Source organism: Pteronotus mesoamericanus, unplaced genomic scaffold (genome assembly GCF_021234165.1).
Source record: "Pteronotus mesoamericanus isolate MK-2021 breed Mesoamerican mustached bat unplaced genomic scaffold, CSHL_Meso_final scaffold_232, whole genome shotgun sequence".
In the NCBI taxonomy this organism is placed as follows: Eukaryota; Metazoa; Chordata; class Mammalia; order Chiroptera; family Mormoopidae; genus Pteronotus; species Pteronotus mesoamericanus.
Window position 1 is genome coordinate 25,404,477 of NW_026555311.1, and position 24,529 is coordinate 25,429,005.

Consider the following 24,529-nt stretch of genomic DNA (forward strand, 5'->3'; position numbering starts at 1 on the left):
TTTTATTACTTACAAGGATAGACTGTGGCAAATCCAAAGATATAAAAGGTTCAATCGTCATTTTCACAAACTCAGGGCCAAAGAAATTCTGCAAATCATATAAGTAAAATTAAACTTTTGTTCTTTTTTTCCCCAAAAGATTTTACTTATTTATTTTTAGAGAGAGGGGAAGGGAGGGAGAAAGAGAGGTAGAGAAACATCAATGTAGGGTTGCCTCCTGTGTGCCCCCTACTGAGGACCTGGCCTGCAACCCAGGCAAGTGCCCTGACTGGGAATCAAACCTGGAGACCCTTTGGTTTGCAGGTGGGCACTCAATCCACTGAGCCACACCAGCCAGGGGAAGTTTTTATTCTTTATTCTAGGTCTTTCCTTGAAAGTAAATTACGTAATAATAAAAATAAACTACACGTAAAGCCACCTGATTAGAACTAGGCGACCTGAAACACATGTAGAAACTTTTAATAAAGAAGTACAGTGGTATTTACCAAGAACAGGAATGGAAGGTTCCTTACACCAAATGTGAACAGCTCTGTTTTCTACCAGTGATGTCAAATGTAAAGCTGCGTTTTATACTGTTTTACAAGTTTTTCATTTTCTGGACTCCAGATAGGCTCAACTCTCAAAACAAGAGTAATCTTAATTGTTGAAGGAATATATACAGTTATCAAACTCATGAAGAATATGGTTTAATATTGCTAATGTGTGAAGCGATTGCACAGAATCTCACTGTTTTAGAGAGTGATATTCAACTTGTCCTAAAACAAATCAAATCATAATTAAAAAAGAAAACATACAAATCCATCTGTAATCATGTTCTTGGCACCCAGTGACACTGTTCTTTTATTCTAAGTAGTGACAACTACGGATGGAATAAGTATCACAGTCTCTGGCTCCCACTGTTGCCTCAAGTAAGAAAAATAGTTATCTCAGGGGCCAGCAGGGTGGTGTTCAGGAGTGGGAGAAGGTGGAGTCTATACCCTGTCCTTACTGCTGCTCAGTCTACTATTTCCTTTGACCCCATGTATATCCAGGGATTTCAGCCAAGAAGGAAGAACTGGTTGAGGAGACAACTTAAAACAAGATAGACTCCAGGTGGGAGCAGGATCAGAATAGACTGGAAAGTTATGTGCAAATGGGCAAAACGAGGAAGAATGCAGGGCTAACCTTGAGGTCAAAGGCAGCTGGTGTGTGGTTTTGAACTAATGGAGGTTACTGAAGTTTTATTTGTTTCTTCTTTGCATTTGGCGATACAGCTCATTTGGTTAGTTGATGTGGAAATTCTAGCCAATTAACCAAGTGTGGAACATGTGACAGGTATCATTTAAGTAAAAGTTTAACATTATGGGTTTGTTAATAATCAACCAACAAGAATAGAAATAGAGCAGCAAAAATGAGAATGGTGTGCCATGGGGCAACAGGGTATGAACAAGTTAAAATGTATCTGCACCAAGAGTAACATAGAAAAAAAATTAACTACAAATTTATGTGTTGGGAAAGAACATTAATTCAGTTATGAAATTGTTCCTCCAAATTCAGCACTCTTCTTCAGCTCCCAAAACATACCCTTCCTGCTCTTTTCAGAAGACAACAATAGAAATACACCACTATGTGACCCTTTAATGACCAGTAGTTCAAATTCTCTACTAAATTTGAGACATAAAGCATGTCTCTGATAATGAGTTTTTGAAATAGCCAGATACTAGCTGCCTGTAAGAAAGCACAGGTTTTTAGAGAGAAAACACGCAGTAACTGGCATACTGTCTGTAAAGGTATGGACTACCATTTATGAATCTCTAATGAGCCAAAGTTCTGCATTAATTCTATGATTTAGGAAAACAATGTGTATTTATGCTTTATGTGTGCCTTTAATTACTGGAAGCCTATGCTAGTATGACATCCTGCCTATTGCTTAATTTTGGCAATTAATAATAGATTGATGAAGTCTTATTGAGTACCTTTCACCCTAAAACAAAATCAGTTATGTTTTATTGGAATTTAATACCTTTAAAACTGGACAGTGTCTTTTTTTTTTTTTTACAACCTAATTCCACATTTTAAAAATTAGCACAACTGAGGCACGAACAGGCTTATAAGTTTACATAAGGTCATAAAGTAGCACTGTTAACAATAGAATTCAAGTACTCTAATTTGTACTTTGAACCAATATTTACCATCCAATGCTGTTTCTTCTGCATAGAAAACAATGAGGGGAATTTGAATTTTATCAGCATCAGGGCATACAAATATGCTTTCCAGATAATTCTTTAAAACAACCAACAAAAAACCAACAATACAGAACAGGGTAATACACTTTCTTAGGGCAGAACAAAAAAAAAAAAATCATTCTGAATGTTATCACTTTTACTAGTATTTATTTTGCTTTTAAAGAACTACTTGTAAAGGAACAATACTAATGAGAATCTTCATTAGTAACTGAATTAGTAATTGAATAGAATTCTCATTAGTAATGAGAATACTAATGAGAATACCAAATTAGTGACTACAAAAAAGTGTATTATCTAGAATAGGTAAGAATATGGTGAGACAGGCATGAATTGGTACAAACTTTTTGAAGAGCAATTTGGCAGTATGTGTCAAATGTCTTAAAAGGTGTTTCCCTTTGACTTGGCTATTTTACTTGAAGGAAGGTATCTACAAAGTATGAGATATAGAGGTGTGCATCAGAGCACTGCTTGCAATAACAACAAAAACAGCAGTCAATTAGAAAAAAATTTAAATGTCCAATAATTGGAAACTTATTAAAGAAATTATGGTACATGGTAAACTCACTAAGCGGAGTGCTTTACTGCCATTAACAATAATATTATAGGAGTTGTAAAATGTTCAAGATATTTTACCTGAAAAAGTCTGCTCATTTTGAGCCTATGTTTAAAACAAAAATAAACTAATCACATTAAAAAAATCCCCCACACTTAATGTAAGATAGGAGATGCACATTGTTTTTTCCTTTTGTTTGGATATTGTAAGATGAGGCTACAGTGCTTGGAGCTAACATGACCATAAAGCGAATTACTGTCATAATTATGAGAATGACACAGCAGAAAAACGGAATGTCTTTGATAACATTCTTGACCTTCTGAACCAAACTTCAACATCTATCTCTGATCTTCTTGGTTTGTTATTATTAAAAAATAATCCCCACAATACTGAATAAAGCCAGTTGACTTTAAGGATCACACAAATGCTTTTAAAAATACAGTTAGGATACTTTAAACTCATCTAATGTTATTTTTAAAATTAAATAATAAAAAGAGCTAAATGTTTATTTTAATATCAACCTACAAGCTACTTAACACCTATAAAACTAACATGTGATTTCAATGTTATCTACAGGCAACTTTAGGATACCTGTAGAATATTTCAAAGTTCTTTGCAAAACATTTCCCTGTGAGACCAAGTTCCGATGCAGTAATTTGAAAATCAACTTACTCTCAGTTTTCTTTGGGTCATGGCTGTTTCTAGGGCCATTTCTCTTAAAGGATCCCTGGTAATATCAAGCATAGAAGCTTTGATTGTGTCTCCTGGATACAGGCTCAATCGAGACTGTCTAAGGGCCATTCTAGCCTGGAGCTGCATCATTTCTTCTTCTTGCCTTTTTAGCATGATCTCTTGATTAATTAAGTTGCCTTCAAGGGGTGTTTCATATTGTCTGCTATAGAGAAGAGAGCAGGATAGTTAGGGTTGGAAAGAAAACAATTATTTCAAGTCTAATCAAGAAAAAACCATATGAAGTAAGGAATCAAGAATTTAACAAATTTTACTTTTGTCATGTCAGAAGAACCCTTGCAGTAACATTTCAGTTCTACTTTTAATTATTGATATAATATGCTGTCCCACTCTCAGTGGGTAGATCTATTTCTTCCACCTCTTCTCTGAACGTTCAGTATCCTATGAAAATTGCTTCTCCTGCAGTTCTCTCAGACTGGGGATTTTTATTCTTATAGTCCTGAACTACTGGGCCTGGGGATGGGTTTGAGATCCCCCTTAATACTTACCGTATTTTCCTGTGTATAATGCACACCCATATTTTTGGCCCAAACTTTCAGGAAAAGAACTTCCATTTTAATTTTTTAATTTTTTAATTTGTATTTAGATACTTGTTTTTTGTATTATAAAGGAACTGTAGCATCTATTTTTGAACATATTATGGTACAAGAAATTTTATGTAACAAATAATTACAAAATGCAAGAACATACGCAAGGCATTTCAGGTACTACCCATGTATGGGTACATACATACCCACGTATGATGTGGCATGGCAAAATATGGTATTTCAGCTCCCACGTGATTGTCAACTCTCCTCCCATAGCCCCTAGCCTCTCCGAAGTACATGCTATGAATCGTACTATCCACTACTCTGCTTTGCTCTAGACATTTATTGTCCTTTTGGTCAACTCCTCCCTTACTCATTAATGATTGAAACGCCTGGCTCAGTCTCGTTCTTCACCCCTACTTCTGTCACCATTCATGGTGTCACACAGACAGGCTGAGGAGTCCTCCAACACTCCAGCCTCCTCCACTGCAGCCAGCAATCTACTCCCATGGTCATGCTGGGGATGAGCAGTAACACCCTGCCTCTAAAGTTTCCTATTTCTATCCTCCAATACCCTCTTTATATAATCTTTATTTTTTCTAGTTCACTTCCTCTAATAATCTTCTTCAAATAATTCACTGACTCTATCAGGAATTTTAATCCATTGACACCATCACTTTCTCTCTGGCTATTACCCCTCTCTAGCCCTTGCATTGCTTGAAATCGGAGGCCCATCATTAGAATCACACTTTTGCATAAACTTGAACTCTGGTAAAACTGCAGACCATGCTGACTGATTTCACCTGGCTCTCATCACTACCTGGTGACTCATTTTCTTATGGAGAACTATTTCATATTGTCTTCTTTTCCTTTCCTTTCCTTTTTTTTCCTTTCAAAGCTCCAATATTACCTCCCTTTTCCTCCCTCAACTGATGACTTTTCCTCAGTTTTCTTGGATAAATAGGAAGCAATCAGGATATAACTTCCTCATCCTTATACCATCAAACTCCTTAAATCTACATCCATATGTTCTGCCTTCTCTTCTTTTACAATGGATGGATGCTCTGTACACTCATGCAGGCCTAAAGCCTATATCGTGCATGGGATTCCACCTCCTTTCCCTACTCAAAGGCTTCTGTGCCTGCAATTACCCTCCCACGTGCATCAACAGTCTGGTACACTAGGTTATTCTCCTCAGCATAAAAACATGCTGTACTACTTCCTACTCAGAATAACATCCTTTTTAGACTCTATCCCATTTTCCTGCTGCTGCTGAGAGTAAACCTCTTCAAAATTGTCATTTAAATTTTATCTCTACTTCATCTCCTACTCTCTCAGACTCTGATCAATAATTTTAGTTCTCATTATTCCACCGAAACTGGTCACAAAAACAACTGACCTCTACATTATCAAAGCCAAAGGATAATTATCTACTTTTACTTTACTTGATTTCTAAGCACCATATGACATAGTTCTTCAATCCTGCCTCTTCTTGAAACACTGACCTCTAGAAACCACACTCTTTTTATTTTCCTTCTGTTTCACTGGCTCCTCCTTCCTCATGTCTTTTGCTGGCTTCCCTTTCATTTACAGTCTCTTAGTGCTAGACTACAACAGTGCTCAGACCTCCAGATTTTCCTACTCTCTTCCTGTGTTCCATACCTATATCTCATCTAGTTACATGGCCTTAATTACCGTATGTGCTCCTAAAACTCCAGGCTCTCCCCTGATTTCTAGCTCTATCACTTGCCTAGGTGAGTGTTCAACTTTGATGTTAAAATACATCTTTAGCCTAATATGTCTAAAACCAAATTCTTGATACTCACCCCCCCCCCCCCCGGCCGGCCGCCCCCCTCCCCAACCTTTCTCTCAATCATTCTCTGGTTGCTTAGCATACAACTTGGTGTCATTCTTGATTCCTCTTTCTTGCAAATCCCACATCCTATAGAGCAGCAAATCCTGAAGGCAAACCTTAAAGATACCTTTTCTATCACTAAGGACACTGCGCTGCAGCCATCTCCCAGGGAGTGCTGTGATTGCCTCCTAACTGCTGGTTTACTCCTGTAAATCTGTTCTTCAAAGAACAGACCTACTAATGCCATTAAAATGTAAATTAGATCCTAGTTCTTTCTGCTTTCAAACGTTATACTTAGAATAACATCCAAAGTGCTCATTTCAGTTTCTGAGGTCTGCAGATCTGGGTCCTGGTTACCATCCACTCTGCCTTTCTCTTTCTGCTATAGCCACGCTGCCCTTCTTGCTATTCCTCTGATCTGCAGCACATCTCCCACGCCTCAGAGCCCCTGCTCTTTCTGTTCCTTTTGTCTGGAACCCTCTTGCTCCTGATATTTGCATGGTTCACTTTCTCGCTTCAAACAGTTTACGATTCAAGTATCACCTCTTGGGAGACACCGCCTCTGATCACCCTGCGGTGTAAAACAGAACACACATCATACTCCTGCACTTTCTATCCCTTTATTTATTTTTCTTCAAAGCAGCAACACTATATAATGGTGTGTTACTTACTTGTTTTTAAAGGGTTTATTGGCTATGTCTCAGCCCTAGAAAGATCCTTGGGAGACTTTTTAAAAATTTTGTTCATGACTCTATTTCTAGTATCTGTAAGTGCCCAGTACATGGTAGGTACTTAATAATCATTTATTGAGCAACTGACTCAATATAATTTTATTGTTCATGAATCTCATTTAATGGGAGTCAAGGATAATGAAGAGAATTTGAATCTAAACATTTTAATTCATGCCTATTATTTTTCATCAAATAGTATCCTTCTTCAAATTATTTTATACTGAAAAAATATAAAGATTAAATTAAAAAAGGAAAGAAAACATAAAAAAAGTATTTTATACCAGAGCTACAAATAGGTAGCAAAACACTGGTTATCATTTATCTCTCCCAACACATTATTTGGTAGAAGTTCCTATAAAGACTGAAAAGTCTGAGTAACAAACAAAACAAAAAGCTCAGAAAATCTGAATCATTTAGGAATGAATAAAGAGGTTGTTTTGACTCAGAAAAAAAAATGTTGCCTCGTCAAGCAGATAGGCACAGAAGCAGTGGGAATTGTACTATGTATGAACTGTACTTCAAAAGTTAACAGGAAAAAACTTAACGATGCTCTTTGGCAGACAGCTTTGAATATCCTTTCTGATCACTGAAAGACACTTTTGATAGCTCAGAATCCAAAAATTACTCATTCTGTGGCATCTGACTCATAATTTCCTGTTCATTTCCCTCCACCCCCAGTTTTACAAATCAATAGCACTGTCTGGATCTGTTTTTCCATTTTATTCTAACTAAAGGGAATGGAAATTTTTATGAAGAACCATGCAACATGTTTAAATACAGCACTATTTATAGATCTCACAAATATGTGACCTAAAGAACAAAACAAGATCTTCTGATATGTACCAGCATGTTAAGGATATTATCAGAAACTTCAGTACACATTCAAAAAATTCTGCACTTGAATAAGGGCAGTAGTTTAGTTAATGTGTTTTTTTTTTTTTTGTGGGCAAAATAAAGGAAATGGGTAATCTCATTCTAAAAGTAGAGTTTAGCATCTTACATTAAACATAACATATACAGAGACCTAAAATCTAACTTCTTGAAATATTTTTATTTCACCTATACCTTTTGTCTAAGGCAGATACTATGAATACCACATTGGTATTCACCACATTTCACACTCTTAAAGTTTGAAATGCAAGATATCAGGTTGGCCAAAATGTCCGTATGGTTTTTTCCGTAAAATAAAAGACACATTTTTTTCATTTTCACCAATAAATTTATCGATTTGGATATTTTTGTTATGTCGACTATCTCCTGCTACTGGCTTCTACTGGAGGCCAGGGGTGCTGCCAAACACCTTCCAATGTGTAAAACAGCCCCACAGAAAAGAATTATTTGGCCAAAATGTCAATAGTACCAAGAAACTTTGCAAACTACTTTTGGCACATTTGATCAGTCACAGCATCTTCTCCATACATTACACAAATCTTTTCTTGAGTTTCAGCTGCGTTTTTATGTTTCTTGAAAGAATACAGAATAATACACTGAATATGTTGTATCTTTATCCACCTTCAAAATTAAAATGGCTGCACAAAACACTGATTTTGACAAGTTTTTTTAAATGCACGCTGAAATGACAGTGGTCACTAATAGAATCTAACAAAATTGTTTCAAATGAAGTTAAAGACAACTAAGCACTACTAAAGCCATCATACAGAACAAATATAATGGACTTTTTTGGCCAACCAAGTAGTTTACCAGTAACACATGATTGATGAGCTAAGATGCCTTAATGTTTCCTATATAAACCCTGGAAACAGCATAACTAAGATACTCTCTTAATCTTGATATTTTTGAGGTACTTTATCAAGAAAATGGAAATAAGACACACAAAATGATTTAATTTTATTTGGAGGAATATGTTTTTATGTGACTAACAGACTCTATAATCAGTCATTTTTAAACACACAATTTCAATAGTTCTTTCAGTTGTTTTTTTTTTTTTTTTCTACTCCTACTTTTGGTCAAGCTAAACAGGCATTATATTAACTATGTATAAGTTTTCTCCAAATTACATCTATAGACAAGGCTGATTTTCTCAATTCAACAGAGAGCTTAGTGCAATCCAATATTTGCTTCTTACTGGTGTTCATATCTAAACACTTTTGCTTCTTTGAGAAAACTGTGTAGTGTCAAGCACAGATCTGTCTTTGTCTCTTACTTCTTTGTTCAAAATTACCAAAATGAAGTCATCAGGTTACTATTACCACATGGGGTTATAGTAATATAAAATATTATTATGCAAATATAACATCACTTTAGGTAAATGAATACTTATTAGAGCTTTCCTCAAGTAAAATAAAATGCCATGGACCATTTTAAAAAGTATGAGAGAGAAGATAAAATTACATGAATTTAATAAAAACTGGAACATTAAAGATAATTTTAGTGCAATGTATTTAATTACCGGGAGTCTAAACCTTTAATCACATGGCTAGGGTTACCTGGTCTATTAATAGTTTATGGGAATGAAACAGTGTCTGCCAGAATTAATTAGCTAAGGGGCAGGTTTTTGTTAATTTCCAAATGATTCTTCTGTAGATGGTGGCACTTCAATTAAACAAACTGAGATATTGAATTTAAAAGGATTCTCATAGTTTGGAAGTAAATTCTGAAGCAACCTCTGGTTGTCTAATGATCATAGTACAAATTTCAAATTAATCCTTAACATCAACAACATGCTTTTTTTCATGTAAGGGACCTGGGCACATATGAAAAGAAAACACATCAATATATTCACTATTGCCTTGACACTTTTTCAGTTTAAACAAAGTAAATCTATACACAGCTACAATACCATCATCCTAAGTACAGAGCAAGAATAATATACTGTATAAGAAAGCTGAGCATTTCAGTATGAAAATGAACTCTAAATAGCCTAAACTGGCCTTCAAAAAAAATACAAAATAACCTATTTTAAACCAGGAAAAATGTAGTAAATAATTAACTTTTCACATAATAGATTACTCAATAGTAGCCTACTTATTATTCATTCAACAAATAATACTCAGTGAAATCTTGCTTGCTGAACCTGTTCAACCTTTTGAAAGAGGTATTAATCTCTACCTTCTCACATATGTTTAATGCCATGCTTTCAGAATTTCCTGTTGAAAAATTATTTTATATTCATGTTGACATTTCAAAAACCAAGCACAGACTATAAATAATTAGAGCCAATTCTACTTTTAAAGGATTCCAATAACTCAAACTTGAACTACCACAATGCCTTTCACGTAACTGAAGACATTTTTGAGAACTTAAAGAGGATGAGTAGAAAAAGGAAACTTGAGAAAATAGAGAAAAGAGGGTAATTTTTAATAATTCTACTTGATTCAAACTTTTTAAAAAACCTGTCATTGGAAATATGTTGTTACTTTTTCAATGTTACCTACCTTGGTCTGTGTGACTGGCCTTGACCTGGAGTTTCATCTACTCCTGGGAGACCACTGTTGGATTCAAATCTCTTTGAAGCTTCACTTTTTCTCACTGATTGTAAATGAAAAAGGAATGGCACAGATGATAATAATATGAAATAATCTTATTTGAAACTCAAGCATTTCATAGTCAAGTCATATTCATATAATAAAATTAATGACAACAGCATAACACTGAGATAAGTCATGTTATTTTTAAAGGCAATGAATTATTTTATATATTATGAAAATGAGTACATTGTTGTTTGATGAACCTGCTATAAAGCTCCTATAATATTGTTAAAAAGAATAACTGGCAGCTTTTTACAATTCTTAAACTTTATATAGAATTATTCTTTTGCCACCTTGTATTTCAACATCTGAAGAAGAACAACCATGGTTTCTTAAAAACATTTTGTTTTTGAGATGCCTCTTACCTTGTCTGAAATCTGATTCAGAGGAAATAATAGATGGACTTTCACTGGAGGTACTAAAGATATCACTGTGGTAAGTTTTGTATCTTCGAATTGGTTCTAGAAGGATTAAAACAACATTAGAAAGCAAACTCATTAGCTGTTCCACACAAATCAAATAAGATATTATGTTTATTCCTGCGAGACTAGAACATTTTAAATAATGCTTTAAATTTAGAGATTCAGACAATGTGATTTCAGTTTTGAGGCAGTTTGGACTCCAACACCAGGTTACGTGGGGTTGACTCTCACTCCACTAATTGCTAGGTGCATGGCCTTAGGCAGGTAATTAACCGTTCCTGTGATTCATCTTCTTTTCAGCTGAAAATTGGGTAAATAATAGCCCACACCTGGTAGGGTTGTTGTGCGCATTAAATGCATATATGCAAAGCTTTTAGAACAGAGCAGGTATTATATAAAAATCATCATTAATACCCAGTTTTGAATGTTTACTATGTGTAATTCTCTGAGTTAGGTGCAATAAGGGAGAGAAAATCCAAAGACACAGTATCAAGCTCAAGTAATTTTAAACGTAGAAGAACAAAATTCTTCATTCAAGATAGGATGTTTAGTTTCACCAGGGTGAAACGAATAAATAAGCATTAGGAGTAAGGGAGACGGTATAGGTTTGGACAGTGTGTGCTGTAGGAGGGGGCTGGACCCAACTAAAATCTCAATTCCACCTTCAAAATGTTTCTTCCTTGCCCCCTCTTCTGCAGACTCACCATAGCTATCACAGACCACTATTTATCTCATACCTGGACTACTCTGTTGTCCTAGATTCCCATTTCTGTAGCCTTTCTCATCTCATATTATAATCCACATTACAGAAATTGAACTTTTCAGGAAAAAAAAATTTGAGCACATTGCTATATTTCTTAACCTTCTTCAAACTAGAGTCTTCAAGATAAAATAAAAAGCTCCTTAGCTTGATATTCAAAGCCTTATATAAACGGCTTCAATTACATTTACAGATATTGTAAAGTCACAGGTTCACTTGCTAGAAACAGATTAAAAATTTAGACCTCTTTCTTCCTACTCCTCAAAACATACATTTACACAAACATTTAAACAGTACTTTAAAAACTCAACGCAGGCAAAACCCTTGTTTCAATGGCCTCATTGCCATCCACTTCCCCAGACAAATAATGCACTCATGTTCCAAATTCGCAAATATATAACCAAAAGCATATAAACTTTTAGGTTCCTTCCTGAAAGAGACCCTCTCTGCTAGAAATGCTGTCACTTACCCCCCTACCCACCTTTTTTTTTTAACCTAGATATTTGTTCTTTCCCTTTAAGACATGGGTGTTCAAACTTTTGGCATTTCTAGGCCACACTAGAAGAAGAAGAGTTGTCTTGGGCCACACATTAAATACACAAACACTAACAAAAGCCGATGAGCTAAGAAAAAGGTCTGTGCATAGTTTTCATGATACCTGCCACCAGAGGTAAGCAAAAATGGCCTCATATTAAAAACCCTAATTATGCAGTGGCACTTTCGATAATCTTTTAAAATCGTTGAGCAGGTCCCAAGTTTGTGATCGTCAATATAGAAAATGTACATATCTAAGTAATAAAACTAAGTAACATTTTAAGTAAATTTACAGTTATGAGTTGGGCTGCATTCATAGCGATCCTGGGCTGTATGCGGCCTGCGGGCCATGGACTGGACACCCCTGTTTTAAGGTAAGCCTTACCTTCAACACAAAAGCTTTCATGGCCACCTAAAGGCCGAGTTGGACAATGCTTCCCTCATTTTCATATTGCTTTACACGTAACTCTTCTACTACCTAGGAATTCTCGAGTTTATTTCCTTTACCTAAATACTAACTCTGACAAAAAGGACTGTCTTTTTTAGGAGTGCCTCTAGTATCTATGAAGTGTCTGCTAGCAAGCACAAAGTAAATATTTCTTGAGTGAATATGAATGAATGGGTGAATGAATAGATGAATATCAATGTTATACAAAAGTCACTGATGACCTTTGAAAGGGAGTATTATTTCCATTGCACAGACAGGTCAGAGGTCAAATCAGAAAGGGTTAAAGAAGGGCCAGCTGGTAAGGAATTCAGTAAATGAGTATACACTATTCTTTCAATTAGTTTAGAGGTTTGAGAAAGGAGAAAAATTTTTAAAAAAGACAATGATTACTCAGAGTCCTTTTGGCAGAGTGAAACGTCTGAGCATGATTTTTGGCAGTGGTTAATAAGCCTGTAGACTGGGGGAGATTGATATTGTAAAGGACAGTGGGAAAAACTAATGACAAAATGTGAAAACATTTTAGATGAAAAACTGAGGAAAACAGGAGATATGAAAAAACCCAAACACATGTGGGATGGTTAGATGGCCAGGCAAAAGAACCTTAGCTTCTTACGAGAAAGAGATGATGGACAAGAGAAAAGTGAAAATATAGAGGGAATTCCAAGATACTCATCTTAGACAGTTGGCTTACTCCTAGTAATAGAAAGTGAATCACTTCCTGGGAACTTGTTTGGCTGGGAGCTTGAAAAGAGTGTAGAATGTAGTAAGTCAGCAAAAACCACATGAAAGATTTTATATAGTCATGAGAGTTTAGGCTAGAAAGTATGAATTGTATTGAAATCAATGAGAATGATTTTGTGGCTTTTCTTGGCACTGAAGGAAGTAGACCATGGGAAATACCTGGATCTGAGGAGTGACGGAATGTATGGCAGCAGATAATCAAGATATTTGAGGGATCTCATATCACTATTTTGCAAACTGGAGAGCAGGGACTTCACAAAATGAAGTATTCCTTGAGCTACAAGTTGTTCAACAGAGATTCTTAAAAGGAAAGGAGATGAATGAATGAATGAATTAACTACTTAAAAGACACTGAAAGAATCAGGCTTGTAGAACAAGGACTGAAATAATGGCTGGAAAAATTGGGAGATCATGCTGAGACAAAGCTTTAAATGAAGAAGAAAAGAAGGATAAATGACTGGCCATGGATTTGATGGCAATGAAGACAATGTTTACCTGGAGAGGTAAGAATAACACAGCAGACTCCTCCTTTGTCCAGCTTTGTATATAGAGTCAACATGAGTATCAGATAATATTATAATACATGGAAAGAATGTTAGAATTGAAAATCCAAGCATGTACTAGTTAGTGTTTTTTCAAAAATGATTCCCTTGTACCACAGAAAAATCTAGAAAAATACTAATTTTTAAAAAAATCTTCCGGTTTAAGATGAGATTTGAAAGGACTGTAGATTTCAAACAATAATTTTATCTAATACTATTTCATTTTAATGAATGTAGTTAAATGATTACTTAAGAAGAATGGTTATGTTTTCCAAGGGGCATCAAAGAAGTTTTTATTTTTACAGAACTCCCATGCTAAAATTTTTGAAGAATTTTCCCAAGGTAATTTAACCAAATTACAAAGCCAGCATTGCAACATGCAGAGCAGTAAAACCAACAAGGCCAAGGAGAGGCCCAGATGTGCGGAGGCAATATAGTTTCATCCAACAAAGTAAAACAGGAAGTCACAGTGAGTCTACTATACGACTGAAGTAGAAAACTCCAGTCACTGGGATGTTATACCATGCTACCATAATTTTACATGTCATATTATATGAATTTACTGTTTTATTACTATTTCTGCAAAGTGGCTGTAAGATAGTAAATAAATTTTAATTTCCATACTTTGGTGGTGCTTTAGTTGTTCTTATATTATTTTATGTGTCCATATTTCCTCTCTCCTGCTAGCCTGTGTTTTGTTTCTTTTTTCTTTTTTTAGTTTACTCTGACAATACTAGTAAACTTCAATTCTTGCGTTGCATCTGTAAGACAAATTAAGGTAACTTTGACTATCTCCTCTTAAAAGTATAACAATAAATCATCTTCCCTTGATGAACTATTGGTTTGTAAATGTTCTCAGTACCACAGCTGGGAGCAGCAGAAACAGAACTTCCTTATGATGCTTTACTGCTTTATAGAAATAGGGCACCAGCACTCCCAAAACACAAACTGAATGACTAGCTTGGCAGGACTATTAGCGGTAAGAAGACATTTTCCTCCCTAAGACTGGGGTAGGGGTGGGTATCTTTGTTCATAAAAGTAGTAGGAATATTTTTTGTGAGCTTCTGTATTCTGAAATGTATCTATCAAAATGTTGTTAGCCACGTTCCTTTCATGTAATGCCATGGCAGATATAAGCAAATTAAAGTTCCCAGGCAATATTTACTATTCAAGTCATGCTTGTAAGAATGTTATAATCAGACTGACATTCTCAGCTAAAATTTACTACTTACTCATGGTTAAATGAAAAGTTGGCCCTTGTAAGTATAGGCTTTCCATTTCTGAATTAAATAATAAATTAATGATTTCAGAAATTATTATAAAATTAATGTCATTTACTCTGAGTATCTTGCATTACTGGTGCAGAAAGAGTAGCATATTTTCATGTTTACAGACCATTTGTGCAAGAACATTTACTGGTTTTTTGAGATGTTCCACGTAAAGGCATCCAGTAGACACTAACCAGAAAGTGAGCAGCCTTCCTCCTCTGTTCTGGTCTGCAGAAGGGTAATCTCTAATTTTCCATGAGCTGTCCTAACATTACTAACGACTTTTCTTTTTGGAGGATCCAGATACCACAAATGTTTTCTATCTATATTTAAATGTATAATATTAGCACTTCAGATTTGTCCAGATCCCAAAAATGTGCTATTAACTGAGTGATTAAACAAACAAACAAACTTTTTATTGTAAACTCCTGAACAGACAAGAATAGAAAGCAATAAAGTCCTCACATAGCCATCTCCAAGCATCAACAAAACCCAGTGATGGTATTTTAATTAGAAAGTGTCAGACTATTTTTTAAACAAAGAGATGCGCCTAAGTATTTATATAGCATTACAGTTTTTTGAATGCCAAAATTCTTAAACACGTACAATGCCTGTATTAAGAATATTCAGATACACACTTTATAAATTTAAGCTTTCATTATTACAATTGCAGAACTGAATTTATTTGCCTCTTTTGTGATAAAATTAGACTCAATACCTAATTTTGGCTTGCAAATTTCTTAGCCAATAAATATTTCAATGAATCCTACACTGTACAAATCAGTGTACTAGGGTCCATTTAGGATCATAATCATTCTTTATTTCACTAGACAATTTCCTTCTCGACCTCCAGTGAGTACTTAGGTTGCAGACGTGCTAAAGGAAGTGGTAGGAAAGAATCTTAATGTAGAAATAATAAAAAGTGCAAAAGAACAAATAAAATCAGTCTGGACACATATCACCAAATCAGAAGCATGAAATTGGGTGTGTGCAAATATATGTATATAAACACATATAACATTTGGGAACACATTCTCTCCAAAATACATTTTGTGGAATAGTGGTGAGAAAAATAGGGACTACAGAAGAATGGCTTAAAGAATTAACATTTGGATAGGAATCTAGTAATAGAGATTTCATAATCATACATTGATATTTAAAGATATCTTTTTAATTTCTTCTATAATTAAGACAATACTAATTGTGTCAAATACAAGGCGTAAAAAACCCTGACATTATCCTTTAACTGTAATCTGATTCCCTAAACAAAATTCACTTCAGCTCTAATACTGTAATGACTCCACTTAAATAGTTACAATAAAAAGCAGCTTTTCAGTAGGCTAGAATGGTTTGTCCTGAGTCCTTGACAACTAAGTCATGATTTCCACTACCATTTAACAATAGTATAAACATACAAAGTTGTGGCATGTGATCATAAACACTATACTTTTAATGTTTAGATTATAAAGATTTGCACAATATCCTAAGCTTACATAAAACCATTTCAGATGAAATATTCAAATCTACAATCTTCACATTAAGAGGAATATAAATCAGCAAAAACTGCAATTTAATACCACCATTTCCTTTATTTAAAATATATTTCAAATATAAGGCCAGCTTTTACTTATGTGACTAATTCGTAAATTAGTTCTTAATCATGTAAGCAATATTCACAAATCCTTATCCCTCCATAAATGCTAGAATTTTGACAAAACTCTGCATCTAACCACAAGGACATCATCTCCTGTCTCAATTCCCACCCAAGGTAACCACTAGGCTGAATTTCATGTTCATTCCTTCCTTGATCTCCTTTTTTAATGTCTTATTGCATCTGTATACAAAGGGGGATGCCTCCCAAATGGGAATTTATTTATAAAAAATTGTGTATGTACTTTTACATGTTTACACTTCAGTCACCTTCAGCGCACTATCCATTTGAGACAATACACCTATCGAGACATTTTTTTCCAAAGCTCGGAAGAGTTTTTGAACTTGTTGATTTTTACGCCTTTTAGTGCTGCTGTTTTTGCTTCACCTTTTCCACATCAGCAAAACGTTTTCCGTTGACTTTTTTCATCAGGGGGAACAAAAAGTAGTGTCTTGATGAGAGATCAAGTGAATAGGGAGGATGGGGCACAGGGGTCAGGCCATTTTTGGTCAAAAACTGCTGAAAGCTCAGAGAGGTTGTGCGCAGGTGCATTCATAAATCACCCATCATGAAATAGGCAAATATGCTGAATGAGTCCTAAAAAAATTCACTGAAGCTGAACACAGCCTCTCACAACAATGCCAGCTGGTACACTGACATAGATGGGTTCCTAGAACACTCACCTGGCAAGGGAAGCCTGTGTACTACAAGGGGCCGCCCTCCAGAAGATAATTCCATTTTCTTGGGGGTACCTCCTAATTTTTTCCTAAAAAGTATGTATTTTTATTTTGACTGTTTTTAACATCATAAAATGAGTAATCATGACATAGGTGGTTATTTAGAACATTCTTTACTTAACATTGTAATTTAAAGCTTGTCCTCATAGTCTATGTCACTATAAAAAAATAAAAACACCACTTACAAATGACACATATTCAAGCTCAGACAAGAAACATGCAAAAAGTAAGACTGCCAATTGCAACATTAAGAATTATATAACCGCTTTTTTCTTGGAATTTATTTATCTTTAATACATGACTCCAATTACAGATAGGAGCTTCAAAGAAAAAGGCACAAAATAACTAGTTTTGTAGCTTAGAATTATAAAAATTTAAAACTTTGCATATTTTAAGATTATGGACCCTAACAAATAAAATATTTTAATTTTCAAATAAAGCAGAGAAACAAAAATAATAACATTATGTATTCACATATGAAATGTTTTTGTATACGCTTTCAAGGAATTAATCTATGGAGATTAGAAATTGTACCTTTTACATGTTCACTGGAGTCCACTGCATTTAATTATACCTTGCTGCAAGATATATGAATAGAATACTCTAAATTCTTTGAGAACGAGACAAGATCAGTAAAAATTTTAACCAGGAACATAGCTTATGCAAGTATTAATATACATAAATGATGAAGAATATATGGAGAAATGCTCAGTGAATCATACTTTATGGATATAAGATTTGTGTAGAGTAGAAATGGCAAGAAGAATGAATAGCCTCCAAATTCCTCTTCTCTATGGGAGTCTTGTGTAATGTAGTAACCATGAGTCTGGGCCATGACTTGCACCTGGGCTGGCTGTACCACTTTTCTAGCATCCCCTAGGATCCTCTGTTGTTATGACTTCTCTGCCTTTTCTGAAGCTTCCAAACAGTACAGAGTTCTAAAGGAAACTGCATTTTTTTGTCAGGCTATGATGAGTATGTGATTTTTCTCTTCGAGTAGGACAAGAAAGAGGAGGAGGTAGATTTCTCCTCACCATAATTCATCAGAGAATATTGTTGTATCCCATACTGAAATAGCACCACTGAATATACTAAATATTTAATATTAATAGCCACAATGCAATACTAAGTTTATATTAACAATTATAGGTAGGGGGCAGAGGCTGGGTGGAGGTAGGCAAAGTGGGGAAAAATGAGGAACATCTGTAATAGTGTCAACAATAAAAATTTTAAGGAAAAAACAGTTTGAGTATCTATTATATGTAGATGCTAAGGACACAGTTATGGATTGGACTAGGCCAAATAATTGATGTCCTACAGGAGGTGAAACAAGCTCTTCAAAATAAATAATTTCAGTGAAAAACATAAGCCATCATCCTAAATTGGGAAGCTGAGAGAAAGCTTCCTAAACTAGGCAATGATTGAAAGCTTTGATAGTCTCAAAGCGTAGAGCTGCATGAATAAAGGCACAGAAATATAAAATTGCCTGAATCAAGGGAGGGGAAGACGGAGAGAAGAAGAAGAGACAGAGAGAATGTGTACAAGGTGTTGGTGTAGGATGTGTGGCGGGAAGTGCTGAAGGATGAGACTCAAGAGATACAATCATGGAAAGCCTCATACACCATGATCTAAAAGGAGCTAACATTTTATCCTGTTCAGGTGATGGAAAATTATTAAATGACTGAAGGCAAAGAAGAAATGCGTGGCAGGGACACGGAGGACAAATTGTAGCTGTGAGATCAATTGAGAAAGCTATTTCCATAGTCCATGAGAAACAGAAGGTATTGACAAAGATGGAATAAAAAAAATATTTTGGAGATTAAAATTGCTGGGTCTTAAAAAACATAATGATACCTACTGCTAGTAAAATCCATTTTAAACCTGTCTTAGAACATATCAATCCAAGCTTTTCAGCAGGTATTGATATCAAAGCTAAACTGGGTCTATGCTAACTAAAGAGTCTGGAACCAATAGAGCCCCTTTTTATTACAAAATCTTTTATGACAAAATTGTAAGCATGTAGTTCTGTAACATAACAATATCACACAGAAGCATGCCATATGACATTTTAGGTGAAATATTCAAGTTAAAACTATAATTATTACACCCATATTATTACCCTACCAACCACACTCAAGTAGGCGTTACTTCTGCCAGACGTTGTATGTATGAGCTAGATTCAAATTAGGTCCTTAATTTCTGAAAATGTAGTCTATGATTTCTGTGGACTTCAAAATCAGTATTACGTGACTATGAATATAGACAATGAAAAGTTTGTACTAGTTTCACCTCTAATGTTCTTTAGTTTCAAAAATGCAATTTAATGCCCTGGCTGGTGTGGGTTAGTGGCTGGAGTGCTGGTCTGTGAATCAAAGGATTGCTGGTTCAATTCCCAGTCAGTGCATATGCCTGGGTTGCAGGCCAGGTCCCCAGTAGGGGACGCACGAGAGGCAACGACACATTGATGTTTCTCTGCCTCTCTTTCTCCCTCTCTCCCCCCCACCCCCTCCCTTTTCCTCTCTCTAAAAATAAATAAAAATCTTTAAAAAAATGCAATTTCATTTTTTCCCCTTGGATAAATCAAAAGAAGTAAATGTCTATTCTCATTTGTATTTTAAGTAAAAAATAACACTGCACAACTCAAACCACTCTTTCCTCAATTGAACATTAGCATTTTATACTGGAGTAACATGACATGAGAATGCTCTGAACCTGCACTATTCTAATGCAGTAGCCACTAGCCACCTGTAGCTATATAAATTTAAATAAAATATTCAGTTTCTCAGTTGCAGTAGCCAAAATGCAAGGACTCAATAGTCATATTGTGGCTTGTAACTACTGAGTTGTACTTGGTAGACAGAGAATATTTCCTCCACTGAAGGAATTCTATTGGATGATGCTGGTCTAAACCATAAAACTCTTTATAATTCAGCCCTGGAAACACAGTAGGCACTTATTTCTGGCTAAGATGTTGAATGCATCTGTAAGAGTGTGCTCTTTGGAGATACAGAATATATTTGTACCTTAGTAGTATAATAATTAAATCATTAATATCCCTGCTTATTCATTTTTACTTCTGTGGAACTGATAGCTAAAAATAAAATCTGAATATTAACGTTATGTTAGTTCTTAGAGCATCCAAGTAACAAATCAATCGTATCTTTTTTTCCTATATAAAGGGAAATAAGGGGAAGAAATACAAACTGAATAGTTTATCTTTACCAGTTCTGAATTTTTAGAAGTTCTGAAAAAATTTTCCTTCTCTGTAAAATGTCACTAGACGTATCATATATGACAAACTGTAACATTTATGATTACATCTCTTGCTTTTCTCAAATGTAACTAACAATGTATGAATTTTCAAATTCGATCATCTCATGGAAACATTAAGATACCTCAAAAATGAGAACAGACTCACCTACTTGAGTGTTTATATGTTCCAGCTGTAGAACACAGCCTTGAAGCTGTATTCACAGGGCAGTCACAGAACTGCAAAACTAGGCGAGAGCAGAGGTCACCGCATTGAAGGAAAGGAAATAATACTTTGATGTAAACTAGATTGCCTTAAAACTCCTTAAATAAGTATATTTAACAACACTCACTTTTGTAGGATTTAATTATATCTGTTATTCATACTTTTCACTCCAGTATTATACAGAATACAGTGAAGTTTCAACTACTGGAAGCAAAATGCTATTCATGGTCCCCACTCAGGGTGTGGAGTGCTGTTCATGCTACACTCACAGTGCTGGTTCCAAGTCACTGTCTCATAACCAGGAATGTGTTGCCACCCCACAGAGCAATGGATAGGGAGAGTATGGTAATTACATCGCAGGAGAGATGACAACAAACACTCCTATTAGAAAATAGACAGTTGTCTCAGATCATGAGATGAAGTAGAGAAAGGTAGAAAAGAAAAAAGAAGAAAAAAAAAAGAGTAGAATAGGACAGTCCCATGGTAAGGTGAAAAAAGTGGAAAAGAATAAAGCAATAAAAGAAAGTGACATCAAGCTTTCACAAGAGAAATCTGATATGTTTCTTCTTGACCCTTCCCTACTGCTTTATGTATATAGAGAAGTATCTGAGAATTTAACTTAATCATGGTAATAACGTTATATTTATAATCTTTATACTTCAACTATTGTTTGTTTCCTGGGATCTTTTTTGTTGTTAACTGTTATTTTGTTTACAAAGAAATCAGAGCACTCAATGCCAACCACTGATTTCAGATACCTTAGTCCCTTATCTTGCCAGCTACAGGATATCCATCTTGCAGATCCTACCTTAGTAAAGCCCCAACAAAGCACTATCCACCGCAACATAGCATGCGTCACAACAGGGCTCCTTCTTAACCCCCACCCAGTGTGGTTTACTGTTGAAAGAACCAAAAGTGCCTCTGTTCGAACCTGTTTTTCATAATACCATCATGTTTTCCTGCATTTGAAAAGATACACTTTTATTAGATTAGAAAGAAACTTAAGGGGTTCGTTAGGTGGTTAGTTGAATGTCCAGCTTCCCTGACAGTAAAAAAAGTTTTTCTGACAAATGTATCTGGTTTCTGCTTGAAATAAGAGTAACAATGGAAAAAATCTTATTCTGAGGTTTAAGAGACCTGAATTCCAAATACAGCTCAGTTATGAATTATTCATATTCTTTGGCAAACAAGTTTACTCTGGGCCTCTGAAAATAGGTGTTTGGTTTAAATGCTATCCAGTTTCCTTCCAGTACGAAACTCTTTGATTTTAAGGCCTATTCTCCCCCTGATGGCCTATTAGCTCAATGAGCTTCCTCAAACTCCCAAAAGGACGAAATAAAATTTTGTAATTTCATTTCCTCTGATTTTTATATTAACCCAATGAACACTGGTATTATGCTAAGTGAAATAAGTCAGACAGAGAAAGACAAATACCATGTGCTTTCACTTACATGTGGAATCTGATAAACAAAATAAATGAACAAACAAAACAGAAACAAACTCAGAGATACAGAGAAAACACTGATGGTTGCCAGATGGGAGGTTGTGGTCTGGGTGAAAAAGAAGATGGGTTTGGGATGTACAAATGGGCAGTTACAAAGTAGCCACCGGAATGTAAAGTAGAGCATAGGAAATATAGTTGATAACATTGTAATCACAATATATGGTGTCAGGTGTGTAAGACTTATGGGGGGCAGGGGAATCACTCTGCAAGTTATATAAATGTCTAATCACTATGGTGTATACCTGACACTACTATAGTACTGAATGTCGACTGTAACTTAAACTTTTTTTTTAATTAAAAAAAATTAGGAAATGACATGTAGTGGGAAATCCTTAGATTGGAACTCTGAAATCTATGATGGAAATCTATAATATCCCATAATGATGAAAACTCTATCATTAACTTGTTATGTGATCTTGAGTACATAATTAAATCTTCACAAGCTGAAGAACATGTACTCTAAAGCCTCTTCTCATTCTAATATTACTGATACCCAGTAGCAAATGCCAAAGTTGAAGATTACAAAAACTGTACAGAGCATAAGCAATATTTTAAAATGCTTTAAAACAAGAATATATACATTTTAATTTTCATTCTGGAATACAAAGCTCTTTTTAATTAAAATGTAGTTGATTTACAATATTATATTGGCTTCAGGTGTACAAAATAGTTACTTGACATTTATATACCTTATGAAGTGGTCACCTTGAGAAATCTAATAACTATCTATCACCACACAAAGTTACTGCAATATTACTGACTATATTCATTAAGCTGCACGTTACATCCCTGTGACTTATGTTATAACTATAATTAAGTCTGTACCTCTTCATCTCCTTTGTCTTTTTTGCCCATCCTCCCACTGCCCACCTCTGGCAACTATCAGTTTGTTCTCTGTATCTATGAGTCAAACAAGAATATTTTTTAAAAAAGAAATGTGTACAAGAAAATGTGTACATTAATAACATCCACTGTTCTGCTTGATACACCACACATAAAAGGGATCTGTGGAACCTGCCTTTCATGAGAATTAAATGGGATAAATGGGATATATATTATTTTCTGTTCTTTTCCTATATGCTAGCTAAAATCTTCTATTAACAATCTGCACTTTTGTTTGCACAACAAATTATCTCACCTTTAGAAAAAGAGCACAGTACAAAACCAACAAGTTACTCAACTAAATAACTAAAAAGAATTACTGCTTTTGAATTCCAAACATCAAACATTCCTTTAGAATAAAGCAAATATAACTTAATACAACTTGCAAGTTTCTATATAATAGCAGAGTTTACTTAAAGTAGTGTAAGCATTTCCATTATAAACCAACATTTTTAAGGTGTTTTATTTAACTTGGTTATAAAATATATTCTGCGAAAAATACATAGGTTCTTTGTGGGAGCAAATGCTGTTGACAGCTCTTCAATAGCAAAGAAAGGTTTCAGGATGACAACTGTCTTGTATCAAACAATTCAAAGCATATTTTATTTTTAAAAATAATATTTTTCCTCTTCTCATAACTCTTGCAATGAATCTGAAATTTCTAAAACTGGAAATTGTGCTTTATAACAAGCTACCATTTTTAAAAAATAAGGGTCTACAAACATTATACACCATCCTTGCAAATATATATGCATATTTGGAAACAATTTGGTTTATTTCAGTTTCCCTAACACACATGCATGCACATATAACCTGAGGAAAAAAAACGCTTTCTCAAACTTCACTAATCCCCACTACCATTAAGTTACCAAGCATTAAGTCAATCTTTTGAGAACATTAAAAATTGTGATTTTATTTGCAATATTCTCATGTTAAGAAAATATATTATTCAACCCCTTAAATGTTATACATCGTAAGCTAGATTGCCGTCTAGCTTCACTATTTATATTCTGAGACTATTATGGTTTATCTATTTAAATAATTTAGGTTTTGTTTTTTTTATTCCACAATGGGCAAGATTTCTTTACATAAATGTATCCGTGAGAGCATGCTCATAAGAAAGTCAGGCTAAAGTACTGTTCATATGCTAGCTGTTGTGCAACAGTAAGCAGTCATGAAATACAACTTCTGAAAGGGGAGAGTGTTTTAAGCTACAGGATGTGCCTATTCTTTAATGTCAAAACTCTACAACTTCACTCATCAAAGTTAAACAGTGAAATCTGCATAAAACAAACTTCTAAGTTTTTATTTTCTGAATTTGAAAGTTTTCAGATCAAGGTTATATATGACCATCTCATAAAGTTAGCTAATGTGTTTTAAAACACAGTATATGCAAACGTGTAAGAGCAATTAAGGGTTCAATAATCTGCTGCAAT

The 24,529-nt window shown here is 34.8% G+C and overlaps 1 protein-coding gene across 1 annotated transcript in view; it reads right to left on the bottom strand.

The window, feature by feature from the left end:
* Positions 1-24,529, bottom strand: part of PTPN13 (protein tyrosine phosphatase non-receptor type 13) — a 198,351-nt gene that overhangs the window by 78,105 nt on the left and 95,717 nt on the right. The window contains exons 8-11 of the mRNA XM_054591769.1: positions 10,495-10,590; positions 10,037-10,130; positions 3,451-3,673; positions 14-88 (exon numbers count right to left, since the gene is read on the bottom strand). Of these exons, the coding sequence (XP_054447744.1) occupies positions 14-88; positions 3,451-3,673; positions 10,037-10,130; positions 10,495-10,590 (488 nt within the window). The remainder of the gene's footprint in view (positions 1-13; positions 89-3,450; positions 3,674-10,036; positions 10,131-10,494; positions 10,591-24,529) is intronic.